The 19,388-nt window shown below is 41.9% G+C and overlaps 1 protein-coding gene across 4 annotated transcripts in view; it reads left to right on the top strand.

The window, feature by feature from the left end:
* Nucleotides 1-15,722, top strand: part of PDE4C (phosphodiesterase 4C) — a 368,145-nt gene extending 352,423 nt beyond the window's left edge. For all 4 annotated transcript variants that reach the window (XM_040326959.1, XM_040326973.1, XM_040326966.1 and 1 more), the window contains 3 exons: nt 2,757-2,879; nt 9,447-9,629; nt 14,225-15,722. In XM_040326959.1, coding sequence (XP_040182893.1) covers nt 2,757-2,879; nt 9,447-9,629; nt 14,225-14,818 — 900 coding nt within the window. In that variant the 3' untranslated portion in view covers nt 14,819-15,722. The remainder of the gene's footprint in view (nt 1-2,756; nt 2,880-9,446; nt 9,630-14,224) is intronic.
* The last annotated feature ends 3,666 nt before the right edge of the window (nt 15,723-19,388 follow it).

Here is a 19,388-nt window from a genome sequence, read left to right as displayed (position 1 = left end):
GCGACTGCACTTCCAAGAGCACTTGTAGTGCACAGTGGATTTGCCTTTAGTGAATCGACCCCATTATCCCTAGTTCTCCTCCACGTTGTCTGGCACTCTGTCAGCCCAATATATATATATATATATATATATATATATATATATATATATATATACACACACATACATAGTCATTCAAGGAATTTTATTGCATTTCTAACTCAAATACTGTTTTTTAAATTATTATAAATATACAAGCTTACTTATTAACCACTTAATGACTAAGCGATTTTATTTATTTTTTGTGATACGGCACTGCGTTACTTTATCTGCTTAACGACCGCCGCATGTACATTTACGTCTGCAAATTTAGCACGGGCAGGCAGAACGACGTGACCGCACGTCGCTGCCTTTCCGCGGGACGGGGGTCCGATCGGGACCCCCTTCCGGTACATGCGGCGGTCGGTAAGCCTCAGGGAGCGATCCGGGATGAGGGCGCGGCTATTCGTTTCTAGCCGCCCCCTCGCGATCGCTCCCCGGAGCTGAAGAACGGGGAGAGCCGTATGTAAACACGGCTTCCCCGTGCTTCACTGTGGCGGCTGCATCGATCGAGTGATCCCTTTTATAGGGAGACACGATCGATGACGTCAGACCTACAGCTACACCCCCCTACAGTTGTAAACACACACTAGGTGAACCCTAACTCCTACAGCGCCCCCTGTGGTTAACTCCCAAACTGCAACTGTCATTTTCACAATAAACAATGCAATTTAAAAGCATTTGAAAATGACAATGGTCCCAAAAATGTGTCAAAATTGTCCGAAGTGTTCGCCATATTGTCGCAGTCACGAAAAAAAACGCTGATCGCCGCCATTAGTAGTAAAAAAAAAAAAAAATGCAATAAAACTATCCCCTATTTTGTAAACGCTATAAATTTTGCGCACACCAATCGATAAACGCTTATTGCGATATTTTTTTACCAAAAATAGGTAGAAGAATACGTATCGGCCTAAACTGAGGAAAATATTTTTTATATATGTTTTTGGGGGATATTTATTACAGCAAAAAGTAAAAAATATTGGATTTTTTTTCAAAATTGTCGCTCTATTTTTGTTTATAGCGCAAAAAATAAAAACCGCATGGGTAATCAAATACCACCAAAAGAAAGCTCTATTTGTGGGGAAAAAAGGACATCAATTTTGTTTGGGAGAGAGAGAGAGAGAGAACTTAAAATACATACAAATATTAAAAATATTTCTAGTGTGATGTAATAAAGAGTGAAATAAAAATAAGAGTAAATGTGTTGCGTGAATAAATGTTATTTATATTTTATATATTTTGTTTTTCGTGCTTTATAAATTTTATATTTTGTGTTTTATGTAAATCATGTAAAAATGCCAATTAAGTGGCACTAATATTGTGACATGAAAACTATTATGGAGTTATAACATTAAGACACAAAAGGGTATGAATGTAGATGTGATGAAGTATAATGAAATATGTTGTAATGGATAGTAATAAGAACTGGATTGATTTAGGGACTTTTTCTCAACAGGAGCCATTCTCCCAGCCAGGGGAAGAGAGAGTAGAGGAAGAGGTGAGCTGGCCAGATCATCAGAGAGCGGGAAAAGCCGGCTGTAACGGCTTTCTTTTGAATTGCTGGGTGTTCCAGGCATTCACCATCACGCAGTCCCACCTCCAGGCTCGGCGCATTTGATAGACAGAATGCCTGGGACATGTGACGTCATTAAAGGCGCCGGGCCAGGAGGCGGGACTGTGTGACGGTGAGTGCCGTAAACACCTGGCAATTCAAAAGAAAGTTATTACAGCGGGAAATCCCCGCTTTCTAATTATCCAGCCGGCTCGCCACTTCCTCTGCACTGGTGAGGCTGTATTGATGGGCACAGATCACGCTGTATTGATGGGCACCAATCATTCTGTATTGATGGGCCCTGGTGAGACTGCATTGTTGGGCTCTGGTGAGACTAGACAGAAAACACAAGCTCCTGCGCATGGGTGGATTGTCCGACAGTTAATCAATATTCCGCATGGGAATTTCCACATATGTCAAAACTGGTAATAAAGGCCTTGCTGCCCTTCAGGGACGGGGAACATCCTAGCAGAGAACAAAAAGAAGAAAAAGAAAGGCGCACCAGCCTAGTGTATTACCGTTTGACAATTTAATAAATAGATAAGCTAAAATATAACTACTCACAAACAAAATAGTATAAAAGGCTTGTCAACAACGATATGATGATGAATACCCCTCGAGCCACGCTCCCGGATAGGGGGGAAAAGAGGTGTGTCACTGCCGGCTCTGGTGAGACTACACTGATAAAGTTGTTGTTAATATTTATTTTGTAACTTAATTCTGCATTTAAGTGTCATTTCATGAGATAATTTATGAGGGTGTGTTTAGGTGGCAGGGCATGGCAAGGGTTGGGTGGGGCAACTGGTGGCAAGTAACCCTTAAGGCCTGGCTAGTAGCTCAGGACTTGAAATTGTAAACCCTGATATAAATACTGTAAAGTGTACAGTATGGTGAGGGGAAAGGTTAATATTTTCACCAATATCATAGTACAAAGGAAATCTCCAAAAAGAAAAAACATTTAAACTGGTTTTCAGCTTTAATCTAGTTCAGACAAAGTACATTTTAATAGTAGGCTGTAGGCAAAAATGTTTAGTAAGGAAGCTGAAAATAAACGTATTATATACATCCAATCATGAGGGCATCTCTTTAACTGCTCAGCTCTGAGTAAAATTTCCTTCCTTCCTAGGTACTGGCTACTGATATGTCTAAACACATGAACTTATTGGCTGACCTGAAGACGATGGTGGAAACAAAGAAAGTGACTAGTTTGGGTGTCCTGTTACTGGATAATTACTCTGATCGCATACAGGTAATAAAAAAAATGCAGATTTATACATATTAAAATAAAAAATGGAAAGCAAAAGGTAATGGATTCCTGTCTTGGACCTAAATTCTAACTAGCAAACAGTAATAAAAGCAGCATGTCCGCCTATAGACATATGGTAGCGGTTATTCGGTGGGGCTGGCCTTTTTGGAGATTTATGCACAGCATTTGGCAAGGTTGTGGTAAAGTTGGTGGACACTTGATCCATGATCCATGACTTGCTAACAGAGGGTAGACGATCAAAGGCAAAGATCTAGCCTCCTAGCTGGTGGGTAGTGCCCCAAAACAAGCCTATGCATATAAGGTATTCTGATATTTTATTAGCGGCTCAAAATCTAAGCTCAGTAGATTGTACAATCGGATTTTAACACAGGGCAGGAAGTGATGGAAAATCTCCCGATAGAAACACAGATGAAAATAAAAAGAGATTTTTAGTAGAGTGAGGAAGGTTTAGAACCTCTGACAGTGGCCCAGATTCAAGAAGCACTTGCGCCCGCGCAACCATAGGTTGCGCTGCGCAAGTGCTTACTTGCTCCGGTGTAACGAGTGCTCCTGATTCAGGAACCTCGTTACACCGACTGCAGCCTAGGATATGACAGACATAAGCCTCCTTATGCCTTCATATCCCAGGCTGCATTCTTGCGTTGGCCGCTAGGGGGCGCGGCCATTGTGATCGGCGTATAGTATGCAAATTGCATACTACCACCGATTCACAAAACTTGCCCGGGCCCAGCGCACGCCAGGTACGGAGTTTCCGTACGGCAACTTTAGCGCAAGGTTGCTCCTGCTAATAGCAGGGGCAACCAATGCTAAAGTATAGCTGCGCTTCCCGCTCGTGAAATTTTAATTTCACGTCGTTTACGTAAGTGATTCGTGAATGGCGCTGGACGCCATTCACGTTCACTTAGAAGCAAATGAAGTCCTTGCAACGTCATTTGCCGCAATGCACGTCGGGAAAGTTTCCCGACGGAGCATGCGCTGTTCGCTCGGCGCGGGAGCGCGCATAATTTAAATGATTCCCGCCCCCGGCGGGATCATTTACATTAGGCGCCCTTACGCAGGGCTAATTAGCATAGCGCCCGTGCAATTTACGGAGCTACTGCTCCGTGAATCGCGGGCAAATCGAAATATTTGCGTGGGCGCAGAGAAAAATCTTTGCTCTTTGCCCACGCAAATATTGCTCCGATCTACCTGAATCTGGGCCAGTGTTTTTAGTGGCACAGGTTCCCCTTTCCCAGTTTTAACTGCACTCCTCTTCTTCTTCTTTTTTTTTTTTTTTTTAAGTACCATATATGTGGTCATTAAAGCAGGGGATGGGGTCAGCAGCACATAGGATGAGGTGGCACTGATGAGGAGGCACTGATAGGCGGCACTCATGGGCACTGATAGGTGGTACTGAAGGACACTAAAAGGTGGCACTAGCGAGGAGTCACCGATTGGCAGCACCGATAGGCCGCACTGATGGGTACTGTTGGGGCTGCATTGATAATCAGTGCCCTGATTATCAGTGCAGATGGCCCCTTTTACACTTGCTGGTTTACAGGCTCTCCTCGCCTCACACTGTGAGAGTGTGAGGAAAGGAATGTTGATAACCGGCAAGTGTGTTTAGATTGTGATCAGCTGTAATTGTGCACAGCTGATCACGTGGTAAAATGTCTCTTTACTCCGATCTGTGATCAGCTATATCCAAAAATCACAGATCGTGCCGGATGCATGCCTCTTGAGGGTGCAGCTCTGGGAGGGCATCAATAGAACTGGACGATCGTGCTGTAGCCAACATTCGGCTAAAGCGCAGTCGCCTGGGGGGCGGCATCGCCCCCTAAAAAATGCAGTTACGTTTCCTAGGCTGAGAACTAGACCAGAGCTGTCACTAACAGCAGGTGACCCCAGCAATAAACATCACGGACCTTTTAAAACAAAGTTGGGACTCAGTGCATGGCCTGCTGTGCTCAGGAATTAAATTGAGGTATGAAGCACAATGGTCTACATGCAACCCAGGGGCCTGTGTGTTGGGTGCCACTGAACTTAACCCCTTCCCACCTGTCCCAGCTTCCCTTTAAACAGTTTGGAGCACCCACAGGGCAGGAAGGATCAGCAATCATATGACCACTGTCAAAGTGGTCATGTGATCAGAAGACGATCCCACCAGCTACCAATCTTTAGTTTGGACTAGTCTTTGTCCTGAGAGCGTGCAGTAAGTACACTTTCAGCACATAAACATTTACGCAGCGCTCTACACATATATTGTACATTCACATCAGTCCTGTCCTCAAGGAGCTTACAATCTAAGGCCCCTAACTCGCATATATTTACTACGACCAATTTAGACAGGAGCCAATTACCCTACTAGCATGTCTTTGTTGGCAGGCACAGGGAGAACATGCAAACTCCAGGCAGGTAGTGCTGTGGTTGGGATACGAACAGACGACCCTAGTGCTGCTAGGTGGAAGTGCTAACCACATAGCCACTGGAATCCTAGGCTGCCCCAGCTCACTTAAACTTCATCAGGGATTTACACACAGACTTGCAGGCATCACAGGCTGGCAGTTTTTATCACATCACTGGTTCACATTAAAGAACTTCAACCTAATTTAAAGCAGAAAATTGCCCTAAAAAGCTTAGCTGCCTAGTCACAAGTTGCTGCCAACCAAAATGTTTACTTAGCCTTCATGCAGTAAGGAAGCAATTATTTAGCCAGGTTGTATCTGACACTCTCACAAACTCCCTGCATGCCCCCTTCCCACCATCAGATTGGCAGCATTCCTGATGCAGTAGCAAAACAGAGAAAATTAATTGTATCATAGGACTTTCATTCTGTTTCAAACCTGTTCAGCTAAGACATGGAAGGAAGAAGTGGTTACAAACAGGAGCAGCATTTAACAGAATAACCATATTTATAGGGGGAACATTTATTAATGTTTGTTTTCAGAAAGGGCAGACGTGATGGTATACAGCAAAGAACCATATGATGCTTATTTAAGTTCTTAAAGAGCAACTCCCCTTTTGATGAAAAAAGGAAAAAAAAATCCCTCTTGATAATTAATGTACATTTAAGGGATTTTTACAAACTTGCAGAGTCCTACCTTTTCTGCTCTGATGTAAAAGCTGTTACAATGCAATATTTTATGTCACACGGTATTTGCGCAGTCTTTCAAGCGCAATTTTATGGGGAAAAAAGACGTTCATGAATTAAAAAAAAACTAAAGTAAAGTTAGCCCAATTTTTTTGCACAGTAAAACCTTGGATTGCGAGCATACTTGGTTCCAGAAGCATGTTTGTAATCCAAAAGGACTTGTATATCAAAGCAAACTTTCCCATAAGAAATAACGAAAACTCAAATAATTGGTTCCACAACCATTTATTCATAAGTCCTTCAGTTTATAGTCCATATATAAAGATTATAGCAATGTGATAAGTAAGGGTGCGCATCTTCACTGGTCTCACGATTCGATTTTGATTATCTGGTCAACGATTCCGCGATGCATCACAATTACTGATGTGCTTTTTGGGCTGCCTAGGCGACCCTTCCTCCCTGCAATCTTCTGGGACCCAACACAGGTCCCAGAAGATTGGCTGGCCAATGGCAGTGCGCACCCGGCCGTGAAGCCGTAAGCTGTCATGGCCGGGTGCCCACAGTAGATTTGACGGTGGAGAGGAGTGGGAAAGGAGCGGGCTCTGTGCGGCCGCATCGCTGGGCCATCGACAGGTGAGTGTCAGTTTAATAAAAGTCAGCAGCTTCACTTTTTGTAGCTAATGACTTTTAATAAACTAAAAATAGGGTGGAACTCCACTTTAAGAAGTGTACTACAGGGTACAGGAATTCACACACACTGCTGCTGGGAGGTCAGGAGGGATTTGAATCCACAACTGACAAACAGCCCTGTGAAGTTCTCTGTACTACTGTCTCTGTGCTGACATTTCTCTGGGCTTTGCACCTTCCAGCACACTAGGAGTTAGCACGTGTAGGAGGCTAGGAGCCGGTGTAAGTAGAGTACAAACACATTTGCACTCTACACACTGCTGTTAAAATACCTGTGTGGTAATAAATGCAGTTATAACCCATTAAGTGGCCACCGCTGTATGTGCTTTTTAAAATATATGCAACTCCATACCTCATTTCTCAGTGTGTATATAACTGTATATGCCGCTGAAGTGACTGCCTGGTCCGGCCCACCTCTCTCCTCTCAAGTTTTATGTCTCTCTCTCTATCTCTACTGACGTCAGTGGGAGTTCTCAGCCCCGCCCTCCTCTTTTCTGATCTGATAGCTACAGTCAGTGGGTGGGGCTGAGAACTCCCACTGACATCAGGAGAGCGAGAGACTTGAGACGAGAGGGGCGGGCCAGACCAGGCAGTCACATGAGCGGCATATAGTATACAGTTATATACACACACTGAGAAATTAGGTATGGCATTGCATATATTTTAAAAAGCACATACTGCGGTGGCCACTTAATGGGTTATAACACAGTATTTATTACAAAAAAGTTCTTTTGACAGGCACGCTCAGAGCACTCTCCCGGGAGGGGCATCGCATGTCGGATGACATCACGGACATCGATTTTTCGGGTCGCATGCACCGATGCCGCATCGGGGACACTCAAATCACGATGCTGGGATTAAATTCAGCACCCCTAGTGATAAGTTGTGTAACCATAAAATATCCATCCACAAATGGCGGCCTCCCCAATGGGATTAGAAGCAAAATCCAGCAGGAGCTACAGAGTATAAAAGAGAAGAGAGGTGCCTCTAAGTGTAGCAATATGGTTACATTTAATGAAGGTACAACATTTAGCAACTCACATGGTTGATGATTAAAAGAGGCACATCTAAGTATGCAGGGATCTGGGGTAAAACGATCCACATAAACCGTCCTCCTCACCGCTGTCGGTCTGCAGTCGTGACCGGGAAGACTACCCTGCAGTAGAGCAATCTGAAAGCGAGGCTTGAACCAGGAAGGGACGACATCAATGGCGGTGAGGAGAATGGTCTATGTGGACAGCTTTACCCCGGATGCCTGCATACGTAGATGTGTCTGTTTTAATCATCAACCATGTGAGTTTCTAAATGTTGTACCTCATTAAATGTAACTATATTGCTACACTATTTTACACTCAGTTGTGACATGACGCTACTCCTATATCAAGATATCTCTTGTATATCAAGCCAAAATGTATTTCAAAATGTTGCTTGTCTTGCAAAACGCTCTCAAACCAAGGTTTTACTGTATAATGTGAAAGATGATGTTACGCCGAGTAAATAGATACTAAACATGTCATGCTTTGAAATTGCGCACACTCATGGAATGGTGACAAACTATGGTACCTAAAAAATCTCCACGCTTTAAAAAAAAGTTACCAGGTTAGAGTTACAGGGGAGGTTTTTTGCTATAATTATTGCTCTCACTCTGACGATCGCGGCAATACCTCACATGTGTGATTTTAAGACCGTTTACATATGTGGGCGTGACTTGCGTATGCAAGCAGGGACAGGGGCGCTTTAAAAAAAAAATCTTTTTTACTTTTTTACATTGTTCCTTTAAAAAAATAAAATTCTGATCACTTTTATACCTGTCACAAGGAATGTAAACATCCCTTGTGACAGTAATAGGTGGTGACAGGTATTCTTTATCAAGGGATCGGGGCCCCAAACACCCCCTTTGCACCTAAAAGTATTCAGATTGCCAAAAACTGCAATTCTGAATACTGTAATTTTACAGTTGTGACGTCGCTTTCGTGTTTTTACATAGGAGACTTCGTTACAGTCTCGGCCTAGCCGGCGGGCACGCCGGATCATGTCTCCTGTTCGGGACGGGAGGCCCAGGAAGTGCGGCTGTTGGGATAACAGGCGATCAGCTTTTAGCTGCATCAGTTGTTATCACTAAAAGTCCAACTGCTGGATCTAAATAACGGTATCGGGATAAATATTATTATACAGGTTTTATATTTCGCCTTCAGTTGCAGGCATCACCCCGGTTGAACCCCTTCAAGCCATGAATTCAAATTTGCGTATGGTCGCAGTGTTCTGAAAATAAAAGCTTCAGTGCCTGTACACCTTTAGAAAAAACCCTTGCGTAGTATCTCGCTAAAACTAAAATGTATTTTGCAGGGGTGCCTAAACTTTTACTTAGTTCAGACTCCTGGGAAAATCAGCGAGTCAAACACACAAACAGGAAATGACATTTCTGGGAACATTCTGTACATTAGCAGTGTACAGAACGCCTCCAGGTAGCCATTATCGCATTGAATTTTACAGAAAAGTACATAATCTGCTGCAGATTGACATAGAAAAGTAATTTTTCATAACATTCAGTTACAATATGACTTGTGTTGCAATTGTAGAACTGTATTATTATTTTTTTATTTCCTGTATTTTTTTTCACAAAAGTGGAAGGTTATTAATACCAAAAATGTGTTTTTTAGAGTTGCTCTTAGCCTAGACCCGGTAGTATGTATATTGGGGTGTATAAAGGAAGACAGCAATATATAGGAATATTTCGACTTTATCTGTAGAAGACAGGAGATCTGAAATATCCCTTTTGCTTTTTTGTCTAGGTACTTCAGAACATGGTGCACTGTGCAGACCTCAGCAATCCCACCAAACCTTTAGAGTTGTATCGTCAATGGACAGATCGGATCATTATTGAATTTTTCCATCAAGGTGACAGAGAACGGGAAAAAGGAATGGAAATTAGTCCCATGTGTGACAAGCACAATGCTTCTGTTGAGAAATCACAGGTATTTTTCATTTATGTTAAATGTAGTTTATAATTGTATTAGAAAATGTCCACTGTCCAGCAACGCGACGCCCGGAGCTCTGCTCCTCTCCCCCCTCTCCTTCGGCGCCTCCATTCTCAAAGCAGGCACCCGGCCGTGACAGCTTTCGGGCTTCACGGCCAGGCACTCACTGCGCATTTGCAAGCGGCGCTGCGCTACCTGATTGGACAGGCGATCGCCTGGGACCTACAGGGAGGGGCCGCCGTAGGCGCTATGACGTATCGCGGTCCCTGGGAAGAAGGAGGAAGTGGGACAAAAAAATGACATGCCAAATGTGGCATGTAAGGGGCGAGGAGTGGATTAAGCGGAAGTTCCACTTTTGGGTGGAACTCCGCTTTAAAATTGCACTACAATATAATTCACAATGAATATTTCCAGCCCTGGGCTATACATCATACAAGATAAAACCGTTGCCAATATATCTAGAAAATAGAGGTAGATCTATTAGACAGGACTATACCACTCATTGAAAAAAAATGGGTGGTCTAAATAAAGCGCCCTCTTAGCCGCCCACCGTTGCGCTTATAGGAAAGATGAGTGATACCTAGCTGCTGTTTATAACAAATCAGTGAAAAAATATATAAAATGATAATACTCCCTCAAGAGTGTCAACAAATTAAAACAGCGCTGTTTTAATTTGTTGACATTCTTGAGGGAGTATTATCATTTTATATATTTTTATACCACTCATCGCCTATAACAGATCACTTGAGGGATTTAGGGATAGGAGATGTCGGACATTGTCTACTCTCATATGTGATTCTGTATAACGGTAAAACAGAATTAACAGATTGCATCCATGAAGCATGTGTAGGGAGCTCCACAAATTTTCCATCTCAACAAGATTTCCCTTCTCACATTAAAATAGGTTAAAAGTGAGACAAAACAAAGCTTTAAGACCACTTTAATGCAGAAATCTCTTTGACAGAATTTAAGCGAGTAATTTCAACATGATCAAATTTGAAGAATCTGTGCCCAGATGGATTCACTAACCCCCCTGAACACTGTATGTAATGCAATCCTGGTATTTAAAGCGGGAGTTCACCCATTTAAAAAAAAAAAAAAATCTCCCCTTAGCTTCCTGCTCGTTCGGTCTAGGGGAATCGGCTATTTATATTAAAATATGTGCAGTACTTACCCGTTTTCGAGCTGCATCTTCTTCCGTCGCTTCCGGGTATGGGTCTTCGGGAGCGGGCGTTCCTTCTTGATTGACATTCTTCCGAGAGGCTTCCGACGGTCGCATCCATCGCGTCACTCGTAGCCGAAAGAAGCCGAACGTCGTTGCGGCTCTATACTGCGCCTGCGCACCGACGTTCGGCTTCTTTCGGAAAATCGTGACGCGATGGATGCGACCGTCGGAAGCCTCTCGGAAACCTGTCAATCAAGAAGGAACGCCCATTCCCGAAGCCCATACCCGGAAGCGACGGAGAGGATGCGTCTCGTAAACGGGTAAGTACTGCACATATTTTAAAATAAATAGCCGATTCCCCTAGTAATAACGAGCAGGAATCTAAGGGGGAAAAGTGCCCTCTAAGGGTGAACCCCCGCTTTAATGCCCCTTTAAGACCCTCCTACTGTTTGTGAAATTTGACTGACCACACCCACTATTTGATGTGATTTGGAGGGTGTGTGTGGGGGAATGGTTTTGGGGGTCATGGTTGAGTTCCAGCACCTATTGTTTGAGAAAAAAGCCCTGCCTCGAAGCATTGGGTATGCTGGCTCCAGGAGACAAAAAGAGCATTAAATAAGCAAAGGTATCGGAGATGGCTTTTGGAAAGAACCTTTCATTTGCTATAAATAGGTAGATTCTCTGTAAAGTGCCACACACTATCCTTGTCTAGTCCTTATTCTTTTTGCTACCTGCTAGTGGAAGGGATTGCAAGCCAATGAAAAGGTTATCACAATCGTGGAAATGCAGGGTGGGATTGGAAGAATCTACATCTCTGCAGCACAACACAAGGGATCCCTTACAGAGGACTTGGTGTTCTGCTATACATAGGAAGAGGCAGCTGGAACAGGCCAAGGCAGTAGTCATAGAGCAGAGGGTCCTGTGGTGAAAGCTGCACAATATCTGGTACATACAGCAGCTGTAAGGACTCTTTTGCAAGTAGGCGTTAATACAATTTTTTTTCCCCCAGTGTTTCTGCAATATATGCACATATAAATGGCGAGATTACAGTTCTATTTTTACCCACTGAAAACAAGCAAGTGTGAACACCTGATTTGCATACTTGTTTAGAAATAGTGATGCAGAACATTTTTGCCATTGGATTAACAGGACAGGCTTGCAACTAGCATTTCAGATAAAGCACTCACCAATAACAGCGGACCTCTTTTTCTCAGTTTCGTTTTTTAGTGCATTTTTCCTTGCATAGAATACCACTACTAGCATGTGCATGCAGTTGCAAGAGTAGTACAGGGTTGCATGCCTTTTGCAGGGTTGGTTCTAGTATTATGTGTTGGGCAGGGGTAGATTTGTACATGTAGACTTCAGTAGGCAGTAATTCCAAACTAGAAGCCAAAATCTGAACTCCTTGCAAACAGCTACACTATATACACACAGATAAAAGCCATTTTACTTGCCATATGATTTTTATTTCTATCCATCCAGTTCTTGGATTTACATTTTACCACTTCCCCACACAGCACAATCCTGCCTGGCAGGGCTGCAAACATTTTTGCTGCGGTTCAGTAACACTAATGCCTCGTACATACGGTCGGACTTTTGACCATGCAAAAGTCCGCCGTGAGTCCGTCGGACGTCCGACGGAAAGAAAGCAAACAGGTTCTCTAAGGTCCGTCGTACTTCCGACAAAAAAAGCCCGATGGAGGCTACACACGGCCGGACTTTCCGAGGGGGAAAAAAAGCCCATCTGACTTTTTTTCTCAAAGTCCGGCCCTGTGTACGAGGCATAACTGGGCTTCCTACCCACCTCCACTCCTTATTGGACAATGAAAGGAGAAGCAGCAGACTGATGACTCATCCGCCTGTCACTCTTCTGTTTCCCACCTATCAGCATGGTCCTAGAATTTAAACATAACTGATTTTCTGCTTGTGCTGCTTCTTTCTCAGATTCTGCAAGAAGTTAAATTCTAGTATATACACTGCTTGCATTTTAAAAAAATACAGTTAAAGTGATACAAAACACACAGTTTATTTACATTGTCCCTTCTATTTCTTTATATGGATGAGTAATTATTTTAATAAAAAAAAAAAAAAAAGTACCCATGACCCTGATCTTTTCCAGCCTGTCTACAGGGAAACATAAGCAGGAGGAGCTTTTAATCCTCTGCTGATGGTCACATGTTTATTAAAAAAACAGCCTTTGGAATACAGAGTAAAAATAAATGAATAATATCAATAAACTTAAATTTGCATACAAATATATATGGAAATTAAATCTTTATTATTTTGTGGGAATAACATGGTGTGGGCAGATTTCTGCCAGTAAGACTGTGTCACGCCCCTCCAGCCTGTGTCTTAGAATAGGAGGAAGGTTAATTAATCGTTGTGTAATATCCTACCCCCATTGTGTTTAGCTGGTTAGTGAGCGAGCAAGGGAGGGAGGGGAGTGTGCTTTACCACTGTGTATACTCAAACATGTGTGACTCTATAGTCACATAGGCTGCTCAGATGTGATAGGGAGGAAATGCTCAGCATAAAAAATGACTGAAAACTTAGCATGTGCAGAGTTGCCACTACAGCTGCAAAATCCCTAGCTGGTTTGGAGCTATGAACAGAAGGCGAATATAGAGAGCAGCAGGATCAACCAATTGTTTTGCAGAATACAGGATCAACCATTTTTTTTGCAGAATAAAATATCAACCAGTTTTTTTTTGCAGAATTCAGGATCAACCAGTTTTTTTTTTGCAGAATACAGGATCAACCATTTTTTTTTTGCAGAATACAGGATCAACCATTTTTTTTTGTAGAATACAGGATCAACCAGGTTTTTTTGCAGAATACAGGATCAACCATTTTTTTTTTGCATAATACAGGATCAACCAGTTTTTTTTGTAGAATACAGGATCAACCAGTTTTTTTGCAGAATACATGATCAACCATTTTTTTTGCATAATACAGGATCAACCAGTTTTTTTGCAGAATACAGGATCAACCAGTTTTTTTTTGTAGAATACAGGATCAACCATTTTTTTTGTAGAATACAGGATCAACCATTTTTTTTTTGTAGAATACAGGATCAACCAGTTGTTTTGCAGAATACAGGATCAACCAGTTTTTTTGTAGAATACAGGATCAACCAGTTTTTTTGCAGAATACAGGATCAACCAGTTTTTTTGCAGAATACAGGATCAACCAGTTTTTTTTGCAGAATACAGGATCAACCAGGTTTTTTGTAGAATACAGGATCAACCAGTTTTTTTTTTTGCAGAATACAGAAATCAAATCTCATAGTGACTGAGTGAGTATGAACAGCATGTAAATACAGCATTTTATTTTTTTTATGATGGGGGTTTAGTGACACTTGAAGGATGTACTAATGAATACAGAGTTGCATTATGCTGGATGCTAAATTGTGTCTTTCTTTGTACAGGTGGGTTTCATTGATTACATTGTGCATCCTCTTTGGGAGACTTGGGCTGACTTGGTGCACCCTGATGCTCAGGAAATTCTGGATACGTTAGAAGATAACAGAGAGTGGTATCATAGCATGATCCCTCAGAGTCCATCCCCGCCACCAGATGATCAAGACCCAGACAGGGGGAGCACCGCTGGAGACAAATTCCAGTTTGAGTTGACACTGGAGGAGGAAGAGGAGTCTGACACTGAGCAGGATGATACAGAAAGTCCTGTTGATGAGGAGAACAGTGACTCAAAGACCCAAATAACAGATGAATCAGCCCTGGGAAGTGATGAGGCTGACCAACCCTCTCCTCTAGATATGTGCAGGATTGTCTATAACAAAATAGACCGCTTGGAACTCCCATCCAAGAACACTCTGACCAAGCAGAAAAAAGTCTTGAACTTCGATAACCTGAAATTAGCAGAGGATAGGACGCTACCACAAAAAGACACTAGCACCAGGAGGGCTGCTCCTTCTAATACAGCCAAGCAGGAGACCACTGGCCAAGCAGAGGTCTGTTTGGACAAAGAAGGAAACATCACATATCTTCCATTAGGAACGTAATGCCAAATTGCCACACCACTTTTATTTTTATCCACGCACACTTTGCATTTTACTTTTGTGGAGAAGAAGTAGACTTTTTTTTTTTTTTTTTTAAAGAACACAAGAAGCAGAACTAATACTCTAAACAGAAGAAACAAAATGTCACCAAAATCAGTTATTGCATGGGAGAGCATGGCGAAATGTCATTTTATTTTTCAGGTTTTATTTCCTTTTGTATTTTTTTATTTTTTTTTGGCAGGGAGGCAGTGACTTGTAAAGCCTTTTATGGTAGAATAGAAGGTAAAGGGAAACTATAGCCAAACATTTGCAGTATTAATATTTGTAAGAGTTTACATGCTAAAGCAGGCTTTTTCTACCTGTGGAACTCCAGCTGACATTAAGCTAATGATCCTAGCATGCTTTGCAGGCCATGGATGTTGTAGTTTTATTGCACCTGAAGAGCCAGGGTTGCCTTAAAAGAGAAATTGCATGTACTGAGGACTACAAACAAAAGAACCATAGGACTGTGTGTGTTACTGGTTACATCTTTATAAGAGTGTAACCAGATTGTAATTCGCCATTTTAAGTTTTCGTTTTCCTGAAATTGGTGAGAAACAGGTGGTGCCAAGATGCAAAACAGGTTTCAGTCGCTTTTGTTTGAAGTTGCTTGGAACACTGAATATTGTGGGTGCTTGTTCTACCCACCGTGTTTGATATTGTGACAATTCATTTTATTATCCCATACCCATCATTTTTGTTTCAGACAATGCTAAAAATGTCCGTTTTGATTTGAGTGAGTGGAATGTCTACTTTCTCCACACCCTAAAACTTAGACGCATGTTATGTCTGAAGGATATTTTTACAGGAAATAGATGAGCTGGCACTCTAAGGTTCCTACGATCCAGGTTAGCTCCTTTTTTTTTTTTAGCTTTATTGTAAAGTGTGAAAGAAAGCCATGTCATGTACATGTTACCATGGACTTGATGGGTACAAGCCTTCATTGTTGTCAATGATTTGGAATTGTACTGGAGGTAAATCGAAGCTGTACTTCCCACTGTATAGCATATGAAAATGCTGGGAAGTGAGCTCTTTTTGACATGCCTTATCATTTGTGGGATTGAAGCTATAAACATATGTCTGTGGACATGTTCATTTCTACAAATATTTTGTATACAGTGCCTTCAAAAAGTATTCATACCCCTTGAAATTTTCCACATTTTGTCATGTTGCAACCAAAAATGGAAATGTATTTGATTGGGATTTTATGTGATAGGCCAACACAAAGTGGCACATAATTGTGAAGTTGAAGGAAAATGATGAATGGCTTTCAATTTTTTTTATTTATTTTTTTACAAATTAATATTTGAAAAGTGTGGCGCACATTTGTATTCAGCCCTCCTGAGTCAATACTTTGTAGAACCCCCTTTGGCTGCAATTACAACTGCAAGTCTTTTTGGGGATGTCTCTACCAGCTTTGCACATCTAGAGATGGACATTTATGCCCAATCTTCTCAATTGTATTTAAGTCTGGACTTTAACTGGGCAATTCTAACACATGAATATGCTTTGATCTAAACCAGGGATATGCAATTAGCGGACCTCCAGCTGTTGCAAAACTACAAGTCCCATCATGCCTCTGCCTCTGGGTGTCTTGCTTATGGGTGTCAGAGTCTTGCTAATGCCTCATGGGAATTGTAGTTCTGCAACAGCTGGAGGTCCACTAATTGCATATCCCTGATCTAAACGATTCCATTGTAGCTCTGGTTGTATGTTTAGGGTCATTGTCCTGCTGGAAGATGAACCTCATTCCCAGTCTCAAATCTTTTTAAGACTCGAACAGGTTTTCTTCTAAGATTGCCCTGTATTTGGCTCCATATATCTTCCCATCAACTCTGACCAGTCTCCCTGCCCTTGCTGAAGAAAAGCATCCCCACAACATTATGCTGCCACCACGTTTCACGGTGGGATGGTGTATGCAGTGTTCGTTTTCCACCACACATAGCATTTTGCGTTTAGGCCAGGACAGTTCAATTTTGGCCTCATCTGGCCAGAGCATCTTCTTCCACATGTTTGCTTTGTCCCCCACATGGCTTCTCGCAAACTGTAAACAGGACTTATTATGGCTTTCCTTCAACAATGGCTTGTTTCTTTCCGCTCTTCCATAAAGGCCAGATTTGTGGAGTGCAGATTTGTGGACAGATTGTCCCACCTGAGCTGTGGATCTCTGCAGCTCCTCCAGAGTTACCATGGGCCTCTTGGCTGATTCTCTGATTAATGCTCTCCTTGCTCAGCCTGTCAGTTTAGTTAGACGGCCATGTCTTGGTAGGTTTGCAGTTGTGCCATACTCTCAATTTTCGGATGATAGATTGAACAGTGCTCTCTGAGATGTCCAAAGCTTGGGATATTTTTTTTTTATAACCTAACCCTGCTTTAAACTTCTCTACAACGTTATCTTTGACCTGTCTGGTGTGTTCCCTGGCCTTCATTATGCAGCTTGTTCACTAAGGTTCTCTAACAAACCTCTGAGGGCTTCACAGAACAGCTGTATTTATACTGAGATTAAATTACACACAGGTGGACTCTATTTACTAATTAGGTGACTTTAGTTAGAGGTATCGGAGTAAAGGGGGCTGAATACAAATGCACGCCACACCTTTCAGGTATTTATTTGAAAACCATTTATCATTTTCCTTTCACTTCACAATTATGTGCCACTTTGTGTTGGTCTATCACATAAAATCCAAATAAAATACATTTACGTTTTTGGTGGTAACATGACAAATTGTAGAAGATTTCAAGGGGTATGAATACCTTTTTAAAGGCACTGTAGCTAGTAGTAGTTGGTCACCTTCAGTTGGACTTCTGTAGTGTTGAATGTATCGAAGTGATTGTCTAAATTCATGCCCCAGCATTTATACCCACCTTACTCTCACCATGATGTCAAAGAATGTGTTAAGCCGGCCATAGGCGGTTCGAATCTCGGCCGTTTGTATGAGTCCAAGTTGATCAAACGAACAATCAACTTTGGTAAAAAAAAAAAACTGACTGTGTTGATGGGGGAATCGAGCTACTTTCTTTCCTGCAAATCTTGATTACAGGAAAGAAAATCTCTCTGTCTATGGCCGGCTTTGGGGTAAATGGTGATTGCACAAGAGCATGATGATGATGACCATGGTGAACCATGATGATTGGATTAAGTTGATTGAGTTATAAATACTAGGGTTTGTTCTTGGTACTCATTAGAATTTAAGCTTTTTGGTTAAGTGGTGGAATTTTCACAATTGCAGAAAAAGCCAAGCTGTGACTACTTTTAGCTAAGCTGTTGAGAAATTACCAGTCTGTCCCTACCTCTAACCCAGACCTAGAACATCCATGGTGACATGCACACTCGGAGGATTTAGGCTTAGCAGTACATTTTATAATACTTCTGGTTGTATAAGTAATCTTTCATTCCTTCTGAAAACAGTTGGCTACCAGTGGACAAGACCTCTATAGCTTTTTAATTCTTTCTAGTAACTATCTACTTCTAACCGCTTGATTGTATGCTTTCACTACAGTACATTTAGCCCCTGTTCACATTGTATATGTGGTGCAGGAAACGCAGTGAATCCTGAGAGTTTCCTGCACCACCCTGTACTCTGTTCATGCGATCTGCCACCAGTGTCAATGTTATATCAAAACAGATTGCAAAATGCAGTGCGATTGCAAGAATCGGTCACATGGGTGTGAACACCCATGCCATCCGATTCCGGTGCGGCAAAAGAAGATGCCTGCACATTTTCTGTATGGTGCGAATTGATCCCATACAAAATGAATAGGCTCAAAGGGCACTGCAAAGAATCGCTTGTGATTTGAATAGAAATGCAGTGCAATTCCTGTCCGAATGACATGCAGTGTCCCACACCGCACAAGTGTGAACACAGGCTTAGTGATTTATTTATTTTTTTGTATCTTTACAAGAGCTGAATGTTTTCTGGACACATTTTTTTTCATGACTTTTCCATCATAATCTAAAGGTGTTGAACTTATATGTGGTAAAATTTGATCATTTTACCTTCCAAGCAACTACAATCATTAAGCTTCTAGATCTGTTTCCTAATGATAGTTTATATAAAACACTCCAGAAGGAAAGCAAAGTTAGTCTCCCTGCAGTAAAGAGAATATTTCTTTTAAAAGTATGCTGTATGAGCACAAATGAACCATTCTTTAATCCCCAGGTATTTGGCCCTTGTCAGAACATTTGCATTGGCCTGAGTTCGGTATCTTCTGGTTAGGCTTGTAACAGTATTTTTATTTTTTGCCACCAGAATGTGTAAAATGTGTCTGGCAAGTGTGTCCGATATCTTGTAGCATTGGGGTTAAGGGTTGCTTCTGTGCTGTAACAAATGTGATTTCATTTTTTTATGACACAAAGCCTCTATAGGATTATGCATAACACGGGTCTTTGGCTTTATTTTTCCACATTGAAAACCTTTCTGATATTGGAATGTGGGGGGAACAGGTGTTGTCCACGTATGTGGCAATACCAGATTTTTCTAAACCTCAGGGCATGGTGGAAATGCTGTATGTATGTATGTATGTATGTATGTGT

Source organism: Rana temporaria, chromosome 1, assembly GCF_905171775.1.
Source record: "Rana temporaria chromosome 1, aRanTem1.1, whole genome shotgun sequence".
Lineage (NCBI taxonomy): Eukaryota > Metazoa > Chordata > Amphibia > Anura > Ranidae > Rana > Rana temporaria.
This window is presented reverse-complemented; position numbering and strand designations above follow the sequence as displayed.